General features: G+C 41.3%; 1 protein-coding gene across 1 annotated transcript; it reads left to right on the plus strand.

Moving 5' to 3' along the window:
- Positions 1 to 709: 709 nt before the first annotated feature.
- On the plus strand, positions 710 to 20,773 carry FBXO33 (F-box protein 33). The gene is made up of 4 exons (XM_049825052.1): positions 710 to 1,305; positions 7,973 to 8,083; positions 13,578 to 14,263; positions 18,361 to 20,773. Exons 1-4 carry the CDS (start codon positions 770 to 772, stop codon positions 18,630 to 18,632), a joined length of 1,605 nt encoding a protein of 534 aa, XP_049681009.1. The 5' UTR covers positions 710 to 769; the 3' UTR covers positions 18,633 to 20,773.
- Positions 20,774 to 21,106: the final 333 nt, after the last annotated feature.

Below are 21,106 nucleotides of genomic sequence, written 5' to 3' on the forward strand. Positions count from 1 at the left end.
CCCCCAACAGGGACCGCCGGCGGCTCCGCCGGCTGCGGAGCCCGCAGGGGAGCTCTCGCCCCGGTCCCGGGCCTCCCGCCGCACTGCGTTAGGGCGGAGGAGCCGCTGGGGGCGGGGGGCGGTGGTGGTGGTGTGAGGCCGGCGCTGCCGGGCCGGCCTCTCAGGGCGCCGCGCCGGTCGGGCAGCCAGACACTCCCACCCCGCTCGGCCGCGCGGAGCTGCGCTTCAGCCCGCCGCCCCGGGTTCCGCTGCGGGGCCGGGGCCGAGGCGGGCAGCCCCCCGCCGCGAGGTGTCGGGGGCTCCCGGGCCCCGCTGCGGGACGGGGCTGTGGGGCAGAGGCGGCCCCTCGTTGCCGGCACGGAAGGGTTAACGGCCGGGCTGCCGGCGCGCAGGCGGCTGGGTTGGCTCCGCCTCCCATTCGACCGGTGGCACGTTCCATTCCCCCCGCAGGGTAATTCCTCCTTCCTCCGCCGCGGCGGCTCTCCTCGCCCCGCCGGAACAGACCGCGGCGCTCGGCGGCGTGTTCGTTCACGCCCCCCTCCGGGCTGGGTGGTAGGGCCCACGCGGCGCCGTGCGGACGGACGGGGTGGGGGTCCGGCCCACCTCTCCCCCCTCGCGCCCCTCCCCGCCGCGCTTGGGCGGTGGTAGGGGCCCGCTCCGCCCCTCGTGTCCCCCCTCCTTCCCCCCCCCCCCCCGACGGCGGCGCGGGTGGTGCGTCCCGGCAGCAGCCGCGTCCCGGCCGGCGCCCGCCCCCTCCGCCTTGTCATTGATGTTGTTGTTTTTGTCGCAGGAGCCGGAGGCGAGGCCGGGGCCGCCGCCGCCGCCGCCTGTGGCCGCCGCAGCAGCAGCGGGGCTCGGGCCGGCGCCAGGCATGTCGGTGTGCGGGGAGGCGGTGGGCGCCGGCTCCCTGCCCAGCGAGCTGGTGGTCCACATCTTCTCCTTCCTGGCGGGCCCCGACCGGCTGCGGGCCTCGGCCGCCTGCTCGCACTGGCGGGAGTGCCTCTTCTACCCGGCCCTCTGGCCGCGCCTCCGCCTCAGCCTCCGCGTCTCGCCGGCCGAGCGCCCGCGCCTCGAGTTCCTCATGCGCAAGTGCGGCTGGTTCGTCCGCGAGCTGCGCGTACAGTTCGCCGCCGACAACTACCCCAGCGGCGGAGGGGGGGCGGCCGCGGCGGCGGCGGCGGCGGGCGAGGGCGCCGCGGCGGCTGGCGACGGGGAGGCGCCGCCGCTGTGCCCGCGCTGGCTCGACCTGCTGAGGACCTACCTGGAGCTGGTGCTGTGCGTCCTGAGCAGCGTCCGCAACAACAGGTACCGCCGCCGGGCCGGGCCCGGGCGGGGGGGAGAGGGCCGCGCCGCGCCTCGCCCGGCGGGAGCGTGAGGGGAGGCGGCAGGCGGAGCCCCGCAGCCCCCCCGGGGCGCGCGGGGCCGGCGGCCGGCCGGCCCGTCCGCTTCCGCGGGCGGGAGCGACGCCCGCTGCCGGCAACGGCGCCTGTGGGTGACCCGCGCCGGCCGGTTTCTGCTGGGGCTGCGGCTCCGGAGCCCGGCGGGGCGGCGGGAGACTCGCGCAGCCGGCTCGGGTGACCCGGTGGCTGTTTCTGCGGCTGCGAGTTGAGCAGAAACGGAGGCGCGCGGCTTCAAACCGCCTCGTTTTTGTCGTAGCCTGTAGTTGGATGGGGAATGGAAACGCAGGCGTTTAGTTGGCAAGCGGCTCGTCAATATGCCAAACAGATAGGGCTGCAATAATAAAAACTCCTTCGTCCTCTTGAAGGGGGAGGGGGGGGGGCGGGGGCGCAGCTCAAATGGAGCAAGTGGGAGCTGGGAGTTTGAATTTGGTTCTCGCTTGAAAATAGAAGCCTTACTACGCGCGGGCTTTCGACATCTTATGCGTGATGGAAAAATAATTAGCGTCATGAGAAATCAGGAGGGGGGGTAAAATCACAGCACTGGTGTTTTTCTGGAGCCAGAGGGATGGCTGCCCCCCAAAAATACTTCCACCTTTCCAGCTATGAGGGTTTTTTGCCGTTGGGAAGCTGAGCTTTCATGCCAACTCTTGGGTTACCTGCTAAGCTGAGATTTGACTCAGTTTTAACTAGGAAGAGTTTTTCATGTTTGTTTATTGAAAAAATACTTAAGCCGTAGGAATTCCTTCACCAAATTGAATTTGAATGATAGAAACCTTTTCCTATGGTTTGGACTTAAGATTTATTTAGATCCTGCTTTTTCACAAGACTTAGTTTGGCAGGTTAGATTATTCCTCAGGTTGGAGTTCTTCAAAATGAAAATACTTGCACTCTCTTTACTATATGTGGGTGTGATCGAGACAAATATCTTTAAAAAAAATAATATTCAGATATCCTAATATATGGCCTCTAGTCAGCACCTAGGGCAGGAAAGCAAGGATATTAGGTTATCATGTGTTTGGAAAGCCATGCAGATTTTAGGACAGGAAATAGTTAATGTTATTTTGCCTCTGAGTGCATATAGCTTTGCCTATCAAGAAAAAAAAAAAGCTGCAAGTATTTCACGGTATATTTAGGATAAATTAAACGTTGTGGATGGCCTTTGGAAGACCATCTGCAGCTGAATCACGGTCTGGACACCATCCCTCTTTGATTCCGGAGGGATTAGGGAGTAGTTTGAGGCCTTCCTTGCTGCTTTATTTTGAATTGGAGCAAGAGAACTTTAAACGTAATTCCTCGTTGGTTGGAGTTGAATGCAAATGTGGTGTGTGAAGTCTCACTTTCAGTTCCTCTGCTCTGTTGTGCCCAGCAGGTACTTCCTGTGGTGCAACTGCGATGGTGAGAGTTAGAAACCTTACTTCTGGAAATGGCTAGTTGGTCCCAGCTCACCTGTATCTTAATTTATTTCTTGCCCTATGAATCTTCGGTGTGCAAATCATGATTGTCTGTCTTGATCGGTCTTCTCTTGCCTTTAAGGAGCTTTCAGTTAACTGTTGAATCTTTGGGAAATCCAGCTAGTGTCATAAGTGGAAAAATCATAATTGGTGATAGAAAAAAGCAATGTTGGTGATTATCTGATCTGAGACAAATAGCATGATGCAGGCTTGGAATTTTAAAATAAATAGTATCTGCAGGAGATGTTGCCTGGGGGTTTTGTTGGAAAAACTAGAATGCCTTTTTTTTTTCTTTTTTTTTCCCCTCTGTCTCACTAAAGTATGAGGCTGCCAAAATCAAATGCGTTGTGAGAAGGCTTTTGGTATGCTTTTTCTTTTGAAAAAGATTCATTCTCCATGGCCTTATTTGAAACTTGTACAAGGACACTTGCTTTCTAAAGTTCTTTTTACAGATTCTGTATGCACAGTGTAGCAGGACTGCAGTAAAATACTATGTAGAAGTAGTTGTTTCTCCAGTACCTGTTCTCTGGTAGATTAGTATAATTTCAGTGGTAAGCCAGAGGTGAAAAGTTACCAACTTCGACAGGATTTTGCATTACTGTACTTTCTTGCTGTCTTCAAATCATTTGCATGCCTCTCCTTTGTTTTGAAATTAATAGCGTGTGGCCAGGCAACACATGGTACCTGGTTATTACAGCAGGCGCTTTTTTTTAATAAGCATTTGAAAAACGGAGGGGCATTGCATTAAACACTTGACCTTTTATTCAGATTCACCTTCTGAATAGACTTCTTTTTTCCCTTGAACAGACAAGGTTTTTAGTTTATTTTAATGTGTTTTTTTTCTTGCAGGGTAACTGCCGATAACTGATTAATTTGCATGTAGGACATTTGTTTTTAGCTCTTTAAGTAGAATTTTGAGATTGAAACGAGGTGGGAAGGAACAATAACGTGCCAAATTGCTGCTTAGTTTTTAGGGTGACCGAATGTCTAAACCAGAGGCATTGTTACCTGCCTGATGCTTAAGGTTTGTCTAAGGAATGACTGCAGTCTAGTCACTTTATTTCTCTGCTTCTGTTTATTCATCCGTAACTCAAGGATAATTAATAATTCCTTCTTGTGTTTGCCGTATGTCATTGTACATGGGATAGCTATTGTAATTTGCAAAATAATGGAAACAGCAGTGTTTTTAACTTCTCCAGTGGCTGAATCACTGTAAATGCATTCCTTTTGGAATTAAGTTTAAAACAGGATGGTTCTTTCATAACTCCTGTCAGCCCTTATGATAGCTTTTTGGCAGAGAAGTTCTGAACTTCTATCTTATACTTCAGAACTGGGGAGGAAGAAATCTACTTTTGTCAAATGGCATGCTGTTTCTTAACTGTGTAATCTTGTTGTATGCTTTTAAACCTGTTATTAAACAACAGTGAGGACCCCCCTCCTTGCAGGAAAAAGAAGCATACTTTAGATGGCTCTAGAATTCCTTGAGGATTTACAGTACTGCAGGACCTGAGAAAAGTAATGACTAAAAGTAATGTAATTTCTAGATGCTTTCTTGGGTAGAGGAGAATGACGTGTATTTTTGCTAATACAAGCACTTTCTGTACAACATAAAATTGCCAATTTCTAAGCAAATCAGCGTGTTAAGTCTCTAGAAAAATATTTCGGAGTGGCCTTTGCTAATTCTGATGGAATTAAGGAAGTGACTACTTGTCTGCAACTTGGTTTAAAAACAACTGATAATATTTTGACAAGCATTACTGCTGGCGGCCAGTTATCATCCAAAAAGATATGTTCTAGGTCTGTCCCATATTTGAGGTAGAGCTCAAGTTGCCATAAACTTTATTTTGTGGGTGGCAGCATATTACTCCCAAAATATTGCTTTAATAGCACTGGGACCACGATGAGCTCTAAAAAATCTATAATTTATTTAATTAAAAGGTACTAAAGTAGAGTTTATAGTGATCTGTAACTTTTCCATGAGGTTTTATGTTTATGACAGCAAATAAAGCAAAATAACAAAGTATATTATTGTTTAAACAGTTGATGTTCTAATCCTTATTAATAAAAAAAAAAGAGGAGTGGGGTGGGTGGGCATAATGTTCTGCAGCAGCATCAGGGGGGGACAATTTGTTTCTTACTGGCTCTTACAAGATCCCAGTAATCTGTGCCTTCTCAAATTGATCTTTCAAAACTAAGTTCTGGAAGGCAGGTGGGAGGGCAACAAACTTTCTGTGAGTCATTTCAGTGCATACAGCAGCTAATAAGCAACTGCTAATAATTCAGTAGGAAAATTCTGTGTTCTTTTATGTAATGCTGAAATCCCAAAGTACAGTCTCTCCTCTAACTGACTACAAAGGAAGATAGGAAGGTAGTGATTCCCCTACTCTTTCCCCTGCAGTATGTTTGATCTTTGCTGTGGAAATAAAAATGCAGCTTAGTGTAAAACTGTGGTATCTTGGTGAAGTATGGTATCTGTCTTGGAGTTGCCAAAAACTGGTGAATTGCTCAAAACAGTAGACTGCATCTGTATTTAAGGTTTTCTAATTACTCTCTTCTATTGGTCTGAACATGCAGCTGAAACTGGCAAAAACTAGTAAAATAACACAATATGTGCCTTACCACTTTGTTCATGTTGAATGTAGGCAAGGCCATTTTGTTCCCTTTTCATTGGGTGTTCAAAAAGACCAACCAAAACTGAAGATGGAGCATAGTAAGAAGCTTATTCTTTTCAGTGTGCTTGTTGAGCTAGTGGAAAATAAATGGTTTAGAAATCCCCCCAAAACACGTTTTTTCCTCAGCTGTGTGTATGGGTAGTACATAGGATTAAGATGCCATTATGACTTTTAGCAAAAGGTGACAATTAACTTCTAAATAATTCTATTTAAATAGCAATCATTTTACTAGCTCTCTGAAATAAAGATGTAAGCTGAATGCCATAGAGATTGTATGACTGTAAACAGTAGCAAAAGTCTAATATTGTGTTGAACTGTGATCAGATTTGTTGATGGCAATAACTGTGCTGTGAATGGAAAAATAATTGGATGTTTTCATTGCTTAAGTTTTGAGGCAGAGAACTTTTCCGTGCGTCTCTGTAGCGCATGAAATGGCAGTCAAATAGCTGTAGTAAAAATGTGTGAGATACTAGTAAGTAGTGTTTTGTGTCCTGTAGTTTGGTGGCTCTAAAATTAATGCTTGCCTACAGTAGCATTCACTGGGGGTATGAGTAGCATGAACAAGACTTTGCGATGTGAATATGCAGGTGATTCACAATTGTTCTGAAGATTGCATTTTGCCTCTTGGCTCTGAGAATTAAGTCACTGAGATCAGAAGATAAAAGCTTAGTTACAGCATTGGCTGTGAACACTTGCCTTTACACCGGGTGGAGTTTCTGCTGCTTTTTCCCTGTCATACCAGACTATGTCTTAGAGCTTTTGAGGAAAGAAGAGCCTGAAATACTCTTGGTGGTGGTGCCAGGGTCTTCAGATTTCCCTGCCAAGCTTATTCTTCAGTATGATCAGGCATTGTCTTAGTCAGATTTATAAGAATATTGAGCAGGTGGTCAGGGCTCCAGTTATATTAATGTATCATCAGTATAGTAGTCCTGTACTTAAAAGTTTAAATATTAAATTGTTATAATTTCTGAAACAGTTGTAAAATCTAGGTATTTTGCTCCAGTATTTGTCTGACTCAATACAAAGCTTGTGGATCTTGCTATTAAGTTGTTGTTCACATATAGAATAAAAGTAGCAGGTGGAACAGTGGATAGACTTCTAGTGTATGGTTATTGAATACAGGAACTTCAAAACAGGTAAATTATGATTTCTAGTAGATACCAATTACAGAGTGCAATTCATACTTAAAAAAAGTAAAACTTGACTACCTGATACTGTTTTTTTTTTTCCCTCTCCTCTTGGTAGAATATCAGCTCATACTGTGGAAGTAGTGAACTGACACCAGAGCTTCCCTATGCTTTGAGCATTGTAACTGTATTGCATTTTCCTCAAAACTGATCTGAAATATTAGCATATGATTTGTAAGCCAGCAGAAATAAGGATTTATGTGACTCACTTAATTGTCAGCTGCAGGTTAATTGACATCTACCGTTTAAGGTGAATTTAACTCGTGTATCCATTTGTGATGAAACTGGAGTTTCTGCCATGTTAATTATCAAGTGCAGACTAGTCTTTGCATGTTAGGAGTAAATCTAATTTACAGCATGTATAAATAAAAAAATGTTGACCCAAAACTTAGTTAAAAAAATAAAAATCTTAAAAGTAAATGCAACACAGCTACTCTAAAACTGCAGTTATTTTTGTATATCTTGCTTGATCTTTTTTTGGAATAGAAAAGATGCAAGTCAGAGAAATAAACTGTACTAGGGAAAGGAAAACTGACTGTCTAGCACACTGAGTCATGTCCAGCATGAACTTAAAGGTTCTCCTTTCACTTCTGTTTTTGGTATCCCTTCTAAAAGTTAAAATTGTGTGTCATGGTGGATCACTAATCCTCTTCTGGTCACTGATGGGAAATTTTAGAACAGATTCCTCTACTTTGATACAACAGAAATTAGACACTGATTAGGGTGTGGGGAGCTTTTGCTTTTCCTGTCTGAGGTTTGTGTTGCCTCGATGGTGGCAGGTTTGGGCTCCTATTCGTAACCTAGCTGCAGTACATAAGGGCTCAGACAGGGTTGTTTGTGGTTGCATTCTACTTGGGCATTAAATGCAGTGTTAAATGTTAAAAGGAACAAGTATTTGATGTTTTCATCTGTGACACTTGACACACATGTTCCAAGGATTAAAAAAATGAATGAAAGCACTGCTAAAAGTTTTCTTCATGGTGCTGGCCTGCTGAAAATACTCCTATGGTGACTGAAAACTGGCATTTGCTTTTACAGTTGGATTCAGCAGTTTGTGTAGTCTTCTTCCCCTTTATACTTCAGTCTCATTTTCTGTAGTTGCATGTGTGCCTGTATAGCAGGACAGTAGGATGTTTCCCAAAAAAGACTACGTGTTCCATTTAATAATGTGTTCTTATTGCCTGTGTTTGTCTTATCCAGAATGATTCCTCACAATGTTTTAATTTTGTGTACAGATAGCTTTTTATTTTGTCGTTTCGTAGGAACCTCCAGAAGTTAAGTCTCTTTGGGGATATAAGCATTCTGCAGCAACATGGAAGTATATCAAATACATACCTCGGTAAGGTTGACCCTGATGGCAAGAAGATTAAGCAGTAAGTTATATTTGTAAATTATCAAATACGTTCAAATAATAAAAACAGATAACAGAACACAGATTTTCATGCCTGAAGTACATGACTGAGAAAGCTTTACGTTTTTTAATAGGATGAGAATGTAATTTCTTAAATTGAGCTGATTTCTGTTCCTACTATTTACATGAAGTAGTCTGGGTTTGTGGCTTTTTCTTTGTCCCGTCTCAGCAGGGTGAGAATCCTTTCTTTCCTCTTTTCATTGTGTTCTAGAAACAATATTATGTTAATGGCACAAAAGGGGGAGGAGGGATGGGGAGTTGTTACCAGCACCTCTACTATTGCTGTACATGAAAAAAATTAGAAAAGGAAGTAGCCTGTTGTATTTCACAAGAATTGAGAACATGTAGCAAGTTAACTTGAAAGAGAACATGAACACAAACAACTTATTTCAAGTTGCATCTCAAAACTAGGTTATGTATTTGCAGAATTCCTGGAAGATCATAGCTCACAATGTGCTTGTTTAGTTCAGAGGTGTATTTTAGCTTGCCTTAATTACATTACCATGCAGTCCTTCAATGTTTATAATCAGAATAGCTAGTTGTTCTTCTTTGGAAAAGGTTAATTACAATGTAAAAAGCTACTGACTTCTGGAATAAATTACCACAGAGGGATTGATGCTAAGTTAACTATTTTAGCAGTTTTGCTAAAACTTTCTATGTAGATAAAGCCTGAATACCATAATTTTAATTTGTGTCAGTTTAAACATCTTTCTCCCAGTAGCTTGGGAGTGGAATGAGTACAGCCACTCTAGATCTTTACTATTATTTCTTTAGAGTGGTTTTAGAACTAGTGTAGGTATATTATCAGGTCAATTTATGTATGTGAACACAACCATTGAACTAAATGTTTGGTCCTGAGGTAAATTTGCAAAACGGTACAAATATAGATGTGTGTTACATACTGTGTCTTTGTCATCCATTATGCTTAGAATGCAGAACTTAGAGCAATTTGGGATTCTATTTAACATATGTACTGTAGTGCTGTGTGCAGGTAAACGCTCCTTTTTTTTTTTCATATCCTTTGTTGTGGAAACATAAATATATAATCAAACCTTTGCCAAGGGGCTTGAGGAGAGCCATCTAAGCAGGTGTTTACTCAGCTGAGTGCATGGTTAAATTTTTTTCAAAAAAATAACAAAAATAAGTGTGCACATTTCAGAGCCGTAAGCCGTTCAAAACTCATCTAATTTGAAGTTAGTCTTTTTGGTGAATATTGACCTTTTGGAACGAGCAAGTAAATGGTACCTCTTGTTTGGTTTTGGTGTTTGGGTTTGGTTTTTCTAGAATAAAACAACGTATTTGGGACCTGCTAGTCCTCCTCTAAATTAAAGGGAAGCTGGCAGTGTTTTATTTGGTGTTCTCAAGTTCATCAGCACTAGCAGCAGATTTACTTAAGAAAGTAAATCTTTGTCTCCTTAGTCTTGTCTTTTGCACTTGGGATTTGCATCAGGTAAGCTGCAAAACACGGATACTGATAACTAATGCTGAAAGATACTGAGCAGCCTTTGGAGACAGCGTTGTTGGTAGCTGAGGATTTTTGGAACCCGTATGGTGATAAAACTTACTAGCTGTTTCAGGAACTTCCTGCAATTAAAGCAGTCAGGGGAGAAAATGTGACAATTCTTAAGTCTGTAGCATTGAGCTAGGTGTAGCAGACTGTGGGTGAAATCTCAGCTAGCACAGAACCATTAGGATGCTTCCCCAGGTTAAGACTAAGGGTTCTGAGGGAGAGGAGGCTTTGGATGGTGTTTTCAAAAATGTACTTTTGCTGTGGTCAGAATGGGTTTGTATTGCTGGTTCTCTTTCTGTATAGCATATGTGTCCCTGGTTACTTTCTAAAATTCTCTTTACAACTTAGTTCATTACTGTTGGGAAGCTCAGTGTACAAAATACATTTGTCTTGAGTTGAACAAAAGGCAGTTGTTTAAAATTTTGGCTTTCTGAAATCTGCTTCCCATGATTGATCTGATCTGTGTGGTTCAGATAGTTTGGTTTCCCAAAGAACCAGTTTAGCCTCTGTAATTAAACAAAACATTTTGATTGATAGTCTTTAATTAAACAAATAGGCTCCATATGGACCTTAGTAATATGTTTGTTTTCTGTCCAGGGCCAGTGATGTGCTTCAGTACTTATGGGTCAGGACTGGTTTTTGGGCTTAAACAGTAACTCAGCCTGTCTAGTCAGGCTTTGGTCTGTCCTCTGGCTGAAAGCACCATTTGGGGCATTAGTTGTGAAAGTAATTTATTTTGAGTTTTTTATTTTTAAATAGTTTGTTCCAGTATGATAATTTGTAGGTTTCAGGTTGATGGTGAGCATCCCATAATTGCTGCTTACAGGGAGCAAAGTGGACTGATAAAGTACACTTGTTGAGTCATCACTAGGTTATGTTACTTTCTTGCGTGTGCTGAACTCTGCTTGTATTTTGTGTTATACTTACTAAACCATTGTTAAACGCTTTATAAGCAACTTTAAGATAACTGTGTGTAAGTTAGGATAAATGGTGTACTACATTCTAGGCAGTTGAAGTAAAAGTTAGTATGATAATCAAGTAGGTGTTAATTCCCAAGAATTGACTTAATGTGTCTAAATTTTTAGAACACAGTTCAAACTATTTTTGCAAACTCCAGTTAGATGCAGTATATTTAGGAAAAATAGGATGTGCGCAAGAATTTGCAGGGAAGGAAAAACCCCTGTTATGGTGTTTGAAAAATGTATTTGAAATATGTGAAAACTAATGGCATATGGTTTATATTGTGCTTCCTGTCTGGCCTTACATAAAGCAGGTATTAAAAACAGTCCAGAAGTGATCACTATTAAATATTCTCTATTGACATGCTTGATATCTTTTTATTAAATTGGCAAAGATCTGGAGGAAGGTGGCTGGACAGTTTTCTTAGGACCTACGAATTGGTAGACTGTCAGCACGCATCTAAATACTTGTATAAATACTTAAGTGCTAGCACTAAAAAGTTGATGTGTAGGTAGCATTAAATAAGTATCTCTCTTTTTTAAAAAAAATTTAGTGCAATTCCCACAGGGGAGGAAACCTACCCTACAGCTGCAGAGTTCTTTGTCATGTTTCTTTTAAGTTGTGTGAGCACTAGAACAATACTCTTCTAAGCTTAGATGTTTAAGTTGTGTCAGAAGCACAACTTAAAGAGATTTTTAGTGCAGTGAGGTATATAGATGGTAGTATTCTACTGAGCATCTCAAAATTGATTTGTCATCTTTTCAATTGTTCTGTAGAATATTACAAGCACTATTAAGATTGACTACTTGGACTATTACAAAATAAATTCTACTATTGCTGCAACCATTACAGCACCTTTTGTAGATTTGTATGGTGAGAGGGGGGAGGGAAGAGTCCCTTCATTGGAAGACATTAGAGAGGTTCCTGTGGTAGAACCTTTTTTGGGGGGGAGATTGTCAGAGAATCTGCCTTAATTTAAGCATTGGCAGGAATAATTGTGAAACAAACATTGCCAGGATCAAACAGGGCTCATCTGAACTGTAAAAGAATTTAGGATTAAAATAGCAAAACTATATTATCTGTGACTCTTGACCTGTTGTTTAAAACTGTGTTTAATTTGTGTCGCAGTTGCCAGTCCTCAGTTTAAAAAAAAAAAAATATTCAGAAAAGATCTGGAAAAGCTGAAGTCTATACTAGGCAAAACCTTGGGAACTATTCTGAGGTGTATAATAGATAAATACAATGACCACACCAACTTTTCCACTTACAAAGAGAAGTCAGGCCTTGCAAACCCAGTACATTCTTCGGAGAAGGAAGAAAGCACATGCAGGCAAGGGAGAGTATGAATAAGGATTGCTCTTTTAACTTTATTTCAACAGAAGGATTATGGGGCATCAAAGGTAGTGTGTGACAGGTTCAGAGCAAGCCAGAAGAGAGGGGAATTGCACTGCAGAGTTCTTTATTATTGGATGTTACGGTTGCTGAAAGCTTACTTGGCTTAAAGAGGAGCCTGGATAAATTTGTAGAAGTGAGGTCCCTGAGGGTTACTAAGTACAGAAAGCCAGCTCTGGGTCAAGAGATCTGAGTTACAAATTTCTGGAAACTAAGGAGATAGGTGCTTTCCTTGTTCTGTCACACTTCTAAGGCATTAGTGTTTCTCTGCTGTCAGTCAGGGTACTGGGCTAAATAAGCCTTTAATTTTGCCTGGACATTATCTTGATTAAAGATATGTGCATGAGAATAATAACTTTGTAAAATTGTTTTGCTTAGATTTTTAAAGTATACAGATATCCATAACAATAAAGGAAAAAGTGATTCTTGCAAAACATTACCTGATTTGAGGCACAAAGATTTCTGCCGATTTTGTACTGGAGGTGTTTACGTCTTATTTCTTGGGATTTCAAGCCTGGATCAACTGCTTCCCTTAAATGCAGTTCTTCCCTTCTGGCTGACCAGGGTTTGAAATCAAACTGTCATCTACACATGTCCTAGAATGTATGTGCTCAAAGAACACTTGTCATTTGGGCAGGAGAACTCTTTTGGCCTTAGCGGCTGTGGGATGAAGACTGGAAAAATACTTACTTGGAGAAAGCTTGTAGAATTTGACTGTGCTATTTGAATTTAGTATACAAAATCTTACCTGAAAATGCTTCTGTTGCCTTCCAGAATTAAATATCTAACTTAAAGAACATCCCTTCATTAAAAAAAATAAAGGGGTAGGAGAGGTGGCATGCATCAGAAGTGGTACATAGTAATCATGCAGTGTAATAAATGGCATGAGGATTCTGGCAGTGCCGGAATCATCTGGCACTGATAATCTGAAATTGAAATGTTACCAGGTCCAGGTTGTTTTGGTAAAACTTAAACCTGTTGACACCTGAAAATCCGGTTAGCTGAACATTCAGAATTATTTAAAGGATCTTCTTACATGTTTGTTGTTTACCCTTTAATGAGCAAAGTCAAGCAAGTAATTTCAGATCATTCTAACTTATGCTCAGAGTCAAGTTTCTGCAGCCTTTCACTGAAAATGACAGGTTTTTTCCATATTGAATTTGCAGTTCTGGAGAGGGTAGCCAATATGAGAAGCTGTTTTTAAAAACAAGAACTCTGTTTTAAAAGCATTACAGGTTTTCTTATTTGCATAACCTTAAAATATACGTGGGAGGGTGTTAAATACATGCTGAGAAATACATGAAATGAAGGTTCATAGTGTGCCACTGTTTTTGAAAGACAAAGTAGATAACTTTCTCAAGATAGTTTATTTTAACCTTTTAAGTGCAGTGAAGTTTAAATTGCTGCGGGAGGTCTGCAGAGTCAAGTTCTAATATTTGTAGTTCACAAGAACCGTAATAATAGCACCTTCCTGCAGAATAAGGCCATCAATGAAAGAAGAATAATTCTCAAGTAAAAGAAAAATAGAATGGTATGCAATTGGTAAGACTAAACCATGTTTAATAGGATCATTGTCTGTTTTGTTTACTTGCAGAATACAACAGCTGTTTGAAGAGATATTAGGCAATAGCAGGCAATTGAAATGGCTGTCTTGTGGGTTTATGCTGCAAATAGTAACTCCCACATCATTGTCCTCCTTATCAAACCCCATAGCCAACAGCATGGAACATCTGAGCTTATTGGACAACCACATCCCTGGTAATACCACTCTTATCACTGCAGTTGAATTGGAGCGCTTTGTGAATCTGCGTTCGCTCGCTTTGGATTTCTGTGATTTTACAGCTGAAATGGCAAGAGTCCTGGCTGACAGCAACCATGTGCCTTTGCATCGACTGTCTCTCCTGGTCCACAGTGTTTCCATAATGCACAAGTCATTGGACAGTATGCCAGAAGATGAGAATTGGAAGGCGCTGACTCGCAACAGCACTAATCTTCGGGTCTATATAATGGCTTTTGATGTCAAGAGTGATGATATGCTAAGGATTCTTAAGCCCAGTATCCCCCTAGAGAGGATTCATTTTGACAGCTACATCACTTGTGTTTCAGGGGCTGTTGTTGACCTCATATCCAGGCAGTATGACAAGTTCCTCACTCATTTTATACTAATGAATGATGTGATAGATATGTCTGGCTTCCCAGATCTTAGTGACAACCGGAATGAAGATCCACTTGTCTTATTAGCCTGGAGGTGCACAAGACTGTCTCTCCTAGCTGTTCATGGTAGGTAATACATTGCATGGGCATAGTATGTGACTTTGAAATACAACACTTCAGCCTTTCTAATCATAATGTGCTTTAGTGGAGTGCTGTTCCAAGAGTCTGCTGCACAGCTGCTATACATGCTGTTGTACCTTATACTGGTATTTTCATGTTTGGAAATAGGAGGGCATTTATTGTCTATGAGTTCTAAATGTGCTTGTAGCTTAATAACTTCTGTTGAGAAGTCACATAGGATTTTATTAGACCATTCACAGAAACAAGGATAACTAAGAACTGAGCATTCCAGGAGGCTTATCCTGAAAGTGGTCTGCACTGTGCAAGTTCCACCAAGTGGCTGGTTATGTGAATGTGAACACTGAAAACATTTGCTGTTTTACTGTGAGCTCATATGCTGGCAATATTAGATGATTGTGCTTCCTGTTTGTAAATAACACGGGTTAAGTGCCCCAGGGCTGAGGGGATGAAGTCTGTTTCCAGTTTGGTAGGACTTTGCCAGCAGATGAAGACTGAAAAATACAATGTGGAGGATATTGCCTCACCAAGTGCATTGGTTTCACTGGTAATGGCAGAGCTAGGTATTACCTATTTATTTGCCATATAATTGCAAATTAAAAAAAAAAAAGTGTGCATTTATATTCAGCTCTGTCATCAATACAGTACTCACTAGAAGTTACAGTTGTTTGGCAAATTTTAAGGCTACTGAAACTGAAATAGTGCAGAATAGTTCTTTTTGTTTGTGCCAGAATCAGCTTACCAAGACCAAGTTTGCCGATACGTGAAGGAGTTAAGCGATGACTCTGTATTGTGTTGCATAAGAATGAATGCATTTCCTCAGACTGCGTGGGGGAGTAAATCTCCAGTCATTCAGCACAAACAGGAGAGAACTCCAGCAGTATTCAGATTTCCATTGGTTAAAGTCAGAAGGTCCTGCTGTATTTGCTAGAAAAAAAATTTCCACTGTCTTCTATTGAAAAATCATTGCGGGGGGAGGGAATCAATTCAGCTGCCTCTCCTTTATAGTTCCCAGGTCTGACAGATTTTTGGATACTGGCAGGTGACCTTACCACTCTAAATGTGGATTTTAGCAGTTTCTTTTAACATTTGGATACAAGCTTGAGGACCTTTAAAACACACACACACACACACACCCCCCCAAGGTGTTACCTTAAATTATCCTCCTACTGCAGGGAAGTCCTTTATCTAAACTTAAAAAGATGATAAAATATCTGAACATAAGCTAGTGTAAGTGTCTAATGTCAGTGCATGTCTATTCAGTAGAAGGTATTAGTCTGTGCGGAGCATTGGGAAAGCAAATGCCTTCTACGGTTCTGTCTAGCAAACGGTTGTTGCCGCATCTTCTTTGGAGAGATGCTGTGTATACTTGGGGGGAGAGCATGGCCAAATATCACTCTTGCTCTGATGTTGGGATTCAGATTCTTTCCCCTTCTCTTCTCCCCTCCTTGCAGCAGAAGCTAGTTAAGCTGCTTATAAATGTCTCCTGGTCTTTTTTAAGCTGTGAATATGACTGCTCTGGTACTATAGCTTAAGCATCTTTCTTCTGGAGTAGCAACTGTGAGAAGAACATGACTAGGAAGAAAGATACAGAATGATGTGATGCTTCAGTACAGCATCTTAGCCTTGTGCTTGTATTTTCTGAGGCTTACCAGATAAAGGTTTCTGGCTCCACTTGTATTCTTCACGATACTATCAAGCTTCCTTTAGGAAAAAAATGGTGGTTTTGTTCAAGGTGCCATAATTCATTTTATATGTAAGTGCTCAAGTTTCTTCTCCTGTTTTCTGAAGTGGTTGTTACGTGGTTTCCAATACTCTTTTTTTCTTTGTTTGTTTTCCCTCTTTTGCTATTTGTCTGCTCTGAAAAAGGCTTTGATTTACATGTAGTTTTGGCTGCCACTTGTCACTGACCAAAAGAGGAGAGGAAAAACATACCTTAAGGACACTCTTTTCCTGGGGTGCCTTGAGATTTTCTTCTGTCTTCTCTGGGAAGTAGTATGATCTTTCCACCAGGGTAGCATCTTCAGGAGCAGAGGAGAGCTGATTGAAGGATATTAAATACATCCTTGCAGAATGAAGGAAGGGTGTGAAGAGTGTGTGGTCGTTGGGGATGGGATGGAGACAGTAGGATAATCAGAGTGGTGTGATCTGGTACTGTGAATAAAAAACACAGCCCATCTATGGGGGTTGAAGTATTTTTTCTTTATTTTTCCCATTCCTCTTTAAGAGGACACTTCATGTGGATTTTCAAGACTTTGTGTTGTAAGCATACTGTGTTACCTATAAGATACTTAGTTTTATTCTGTCCATGAGCAAAACTAAAGTTGAGTTTTTACTAGCAAGGAAAAACAAACTATGGTGCTGCTCATGGTGAATTTGTTGTTCAGTGGTACTTGTGGTAAAGTGATCATTCCCTCTTACCTCTGAATACTTCAGCTGGGCAGAGCAGAGCTTTTTGGCTGCTGGAAGGTTACTGAGAAACTTCAGGCAAAACTTTTGAAAGGAGAGTTAATTTAAAATGAGATTAGGTTGAGAATAAGATGGTTGTTCCATCTGACCTTGAAAAGTTATAGCAAAAGCCATACACCTGAACCACAAGGATGGTACAGAGGACTTAACCGCAGGTTTTATTCCCTTTATTCTTGCACTTTCTGTCAAGGATTTCTTTAGTGAATTCCTTTACGATCAAGATAACTGGAAGGTGTTGTGAGCTTCTTCAGATCCTGATAGTGGAGTGTCATTGCACAGGTGGAATTTTCCATTTGATTTGATGTCTTACAGCCTTATTGACAGCTTCATCTTCTGTGGACAGTTGTGCCAGTGGTGAAGTATCAGCAGATGAAAATTGTGGGAATTCGTGCATTCCTAATGGTTAATATACCAGAAATGAGCCATGCAGATGTGTGCAGGCTTCTTTGTTGAAAACCTACCCTGAGCAACGTATTTACTGGAAACCTTAGAGACAAACAGTAGGAAAAAGTAAAAGAAAACAGAATGAAACATTCTCCTTTCTTAATTACTTTAACATCAGTTTTCTTAATTCTTTAACTAGCTGTCTTATTTTGATACATTATGATGTAGAGGATGTTAAGTGCATTGTTGAAAACCAAACCACAGTTAGTTTTTATTTCTCAGCAGCTTAACTTTCCCAGTTTCAGATACTGTGCAAACTGCAGCCTTACTTGGACTCTAAGTTGGGTATCTCACCAAGAGGCTTAGCACCTGTGAGAATGATGGTGAAGGCAGAAATGAGCCTTTAATTTTGCAATGGAAGGGCTGACTTGGCAGAGCTCCCAGAAAGGGAAGTTCCTAGATCATCTGTGGCTTCCATCTGAATAAGGAGGGGCTCAGCATTTGCCTTAGCCAGGGTACAGAAACCTAACAGGTAGCTGGGGAGTAGGTGCTTTTAAAGAGGAATGCCAATATACAATAATGGGAAGAGAAGGAAGCTTTGTAATTATGTTTATTTTCAGATAGAATAACAAGATATATGTAGATTTTTATTATTTTTTTTTTAGTACTGGTGTGTCCTGTTTCCTGGAGAGGCTTCTGGTTTACGTGTGTTGGATTTTTTTTTGTTAGTTTATTTGGGGTTTTTTTTGTTTTGTTTGGTTGTTTTTTTTAAGTCTACCTCTAATGCAACAAAAGCAAACTTCAGATTTTTTTTCTAGCACAAGCACAGTTTTAAAACAGTCCTTTTATACATTCGCTTAAAATAATTGATGACTTACTTTTTTTCATTCTATATATTATGAAGTAGGTCACAGGAGGTCTGAAATTGTAGATATAACTTAACTTGGCGTAAAGAAGTCCACTTTTCTACAAATGGTGAAAAGATTGGTCAAACTACCTGAAATATTTTTGATACTTCCTTATTCAGAATATAAAATGGGGTTTTACCACTTGCAACCAAAAAAAAAACCAAAACAAGGCTGTAGGGGGGGGTTCTGCCAGATGGAAGATTATAAAATAGGTTGGGAAGGATGTTGAGATGGTCTGGTATTAAGTACTTCAGTAAAAAAATGCCTTGTAGCAAAATGACAGAGCAACTTACTTTTTTTTCTTCCCCCCCTCCCCCCCCGTAGGTTACACAGTTTGGGCTCATAATCTTATAGCAATTGCTCGTCTTCGTGGCTCTGACCTGAAAGTTCTGGAAGTCACAGAAGAAAGCATTGATTTTGACCAAGGAGAACTGGCTGATCAGGATGTGGATCCAGTACACAATCTCATTGAGCAAGTATCTCTCGGATTGGGTCGACCTTGGCACGCAGTCATGGACATAGAGCTGCTCAGTGTCTTCACTGAGCCAACCCGTCACTTTTACAGAGAGATGCAAAGCTTCAGTGAAGGCATTTAGCTCCTTATTTACAATTCCTGTGGTTACATATGCAAGTAGGGTCCTATTATGTTTTTTTTCAGTAGCGTGAATTAACCCCTTTTGTGCTGTGTTTAATCAGTATTAGCTATATAGAGTTATATATGTGTATTCTACTTCTTGATCAAAGAACGTAGTCGGGTATTGGTTTAGAAGCTGAAAGTGGCAGTGTTTAGGGTTTTCACGGTTAATGGACTTGTCTACCAAACCTTATAGAGATACAGCCAAAGGCTGTCTGAGGTTGCCGGCTAACTTTACTTTTATTAACTGCATTTTGAATGATTTTACTATTATATCGGAGTTCTGTGCTCAGGAGACAGCTCTTTTTAATACCCATATCCATAGCCCAGTGGATTTCTGTGCTGTCATTGTGTGCTTAATCTGGTAGCATGCTACTTAATAATAGGCTTAAAGGAAGAGAAGTCTATCCAGGGCTGTTCATTGTAAGACTCTCACCTTGCTTTATTTCACATGCGGATTCTGAAGCATGACTTAACTACCATTCTCAGCTTTTCTCAGTTGTTAAGCGGCGGTGTGAAACACTAGCTTTTCAGGTACTTGCACTTACAGACTCACTCCATAGCTGTAGTCTTTTGGGTTCTTCGCAAACTCCTCCTCATTTATTCTCATGTTCTGTCATCTTCCTTAAAAGTTAGCTTTGGGCCAAAGTTTAAAAGAAAAAAAGCAAGAATGTGTACTCCGATGAGGTAAAAACATAACCGTGAAGACTTCAATACAAAGGTATACTCCTGCAAACAAACATTAGTCGTGAAATCCCTAGCAACCAAGTCACTGGATTTTCTCTGTCAGCGCCTGTGTCAGCTGCCAAAGAATAGATTAAAAACGAAGAAGTGCCCACATGCTGGCAGGGGCAGGCCAACTTTTGGCCAGCCAGATACTGCTAGATTGTAATATATAAGGTCGAATTTCGACCTGTGGTACACAGCTGTGCTGTGGCTCAGTCAGCAACCTCAGAACTCTTAACAAACATGCACCTGTTTCACTGTGAATAGTGAATGTAAAGGAAGGAAAGGAAACAAATACAAAGCTTGTTCTATCACAGGTATGAGCTGCTATGATGCATGAAGAACATTCCATGAAGTATGTTTTAAAATCTTGTTATATCTGAGAGGCTTTAAAAGCCGACTTAACTGTTTCAGGGCAACCGCGGTACAGACGTGGTCTCTGTGAGACTTCCACCTGACCCCAGTTTTAAGTGGTACGAATGTTGTGCATTTAATGTTTAAAGGACAGTCTGCAATAATAAAGTAAGTGGCCAACGTGGGTGCCCAGCAGTGCTGAGACCTGGCTGCTATATTGTAAGCTTTGGAAAACACAATTTATGCAACAGATGTCCAGATATGATTCTATTTATGGAAAAAGTTTATATGTGTTTTACAAATGGTTTTACCATCTTATATTAAAATGACCTTTTGACAGGTGTGCGCTGTTTTGTCTCCAGTGAGCACATACCATGCGGATTTTATATGTACATCAGTAGAGTGAATCCACTGGCACAGTGTGTGTATATGCCAGATGTGGTGAGATTTTATCTTATAAATGTGATCAGATTAAAAAAAAAAACCTCCTGACAGAAAATGTAAGGAAACCAGCTGAATGTTTGAATTGATGACTGATGTTGTATGGTTTATGTTAAATGTATATTCTTTTAATCAATGAATAAAGCATTAAAAACTGATTGCTGTATAAAACATTTTATTGTATCAGCATGAAGATTTTTAGAATTAAAACGCAACATCGTTCATAAGCTGTGTGTAACTGGTAGCTCCCATTGTGTTTAGGTCAGCAAAAGAGTCTAAAATAAGTCGTACAGTCATTTTTTTAAATTTGGCTGAATTTTGTCAACATTTTGGGGGGGTGGAGGAAGGGGAAGGATGCTTTGCTAAAGATCAGACTATCAGACCAGTTAGCACAAACAGTATATCATGATATGACTTATTAGACTGATACAGTAAACTGTGGATTGTAGAATATAGAAGACTATTTTTGAGAAATTCCTGCATCCATTGCAATTGCTTAAATCAAAATCTAATATGTGCTCAAGAAAAATGTGTAGTACTTCTTTGGTGTCCCACTATTAAATAGATTATGAATACCTGCAATGCTTCAGTTTGACATTTTATCCGTACTCAAGACTAGGTAGCTGTGCATTCTGAATGAAGACTGCAAATGTCTGGTAAGCTGTTGAAGAGCTGCCATGCCCTGCAATGGCTGATTGTGCTGTGAGAATTGGTGGAGTGGCTGTTCAGTGTGTGCGTGCCAAGCACAGATTTAATTTGAGCTTCTGAACTTCATTTTATGATGGTCCAAACCCCTACCAAGCATGAAAATCACACTGCTTGTTGTTTAAGCAGTCTTCTAGATCTTCTGGACTTGCTAAGAAAGATCATTTACCAAATTACCGAAGAGATGCTGTGGGTAATAAAGATAAATAC

This window comes from Accipiter gentilis, chromosome 22 (assembly GCF_929443795.1).
Source record: "Accipiter gentilis chromosome 22, bAccGen1.1, whole genome shotgun sequence".
Taxonomy (NCBI): domain Eukaryota; kingdom Metazoa; phylum Chordata; class Aves; order Accipitriformes; family Accipitridae; genus Astur; species Astur gentilis.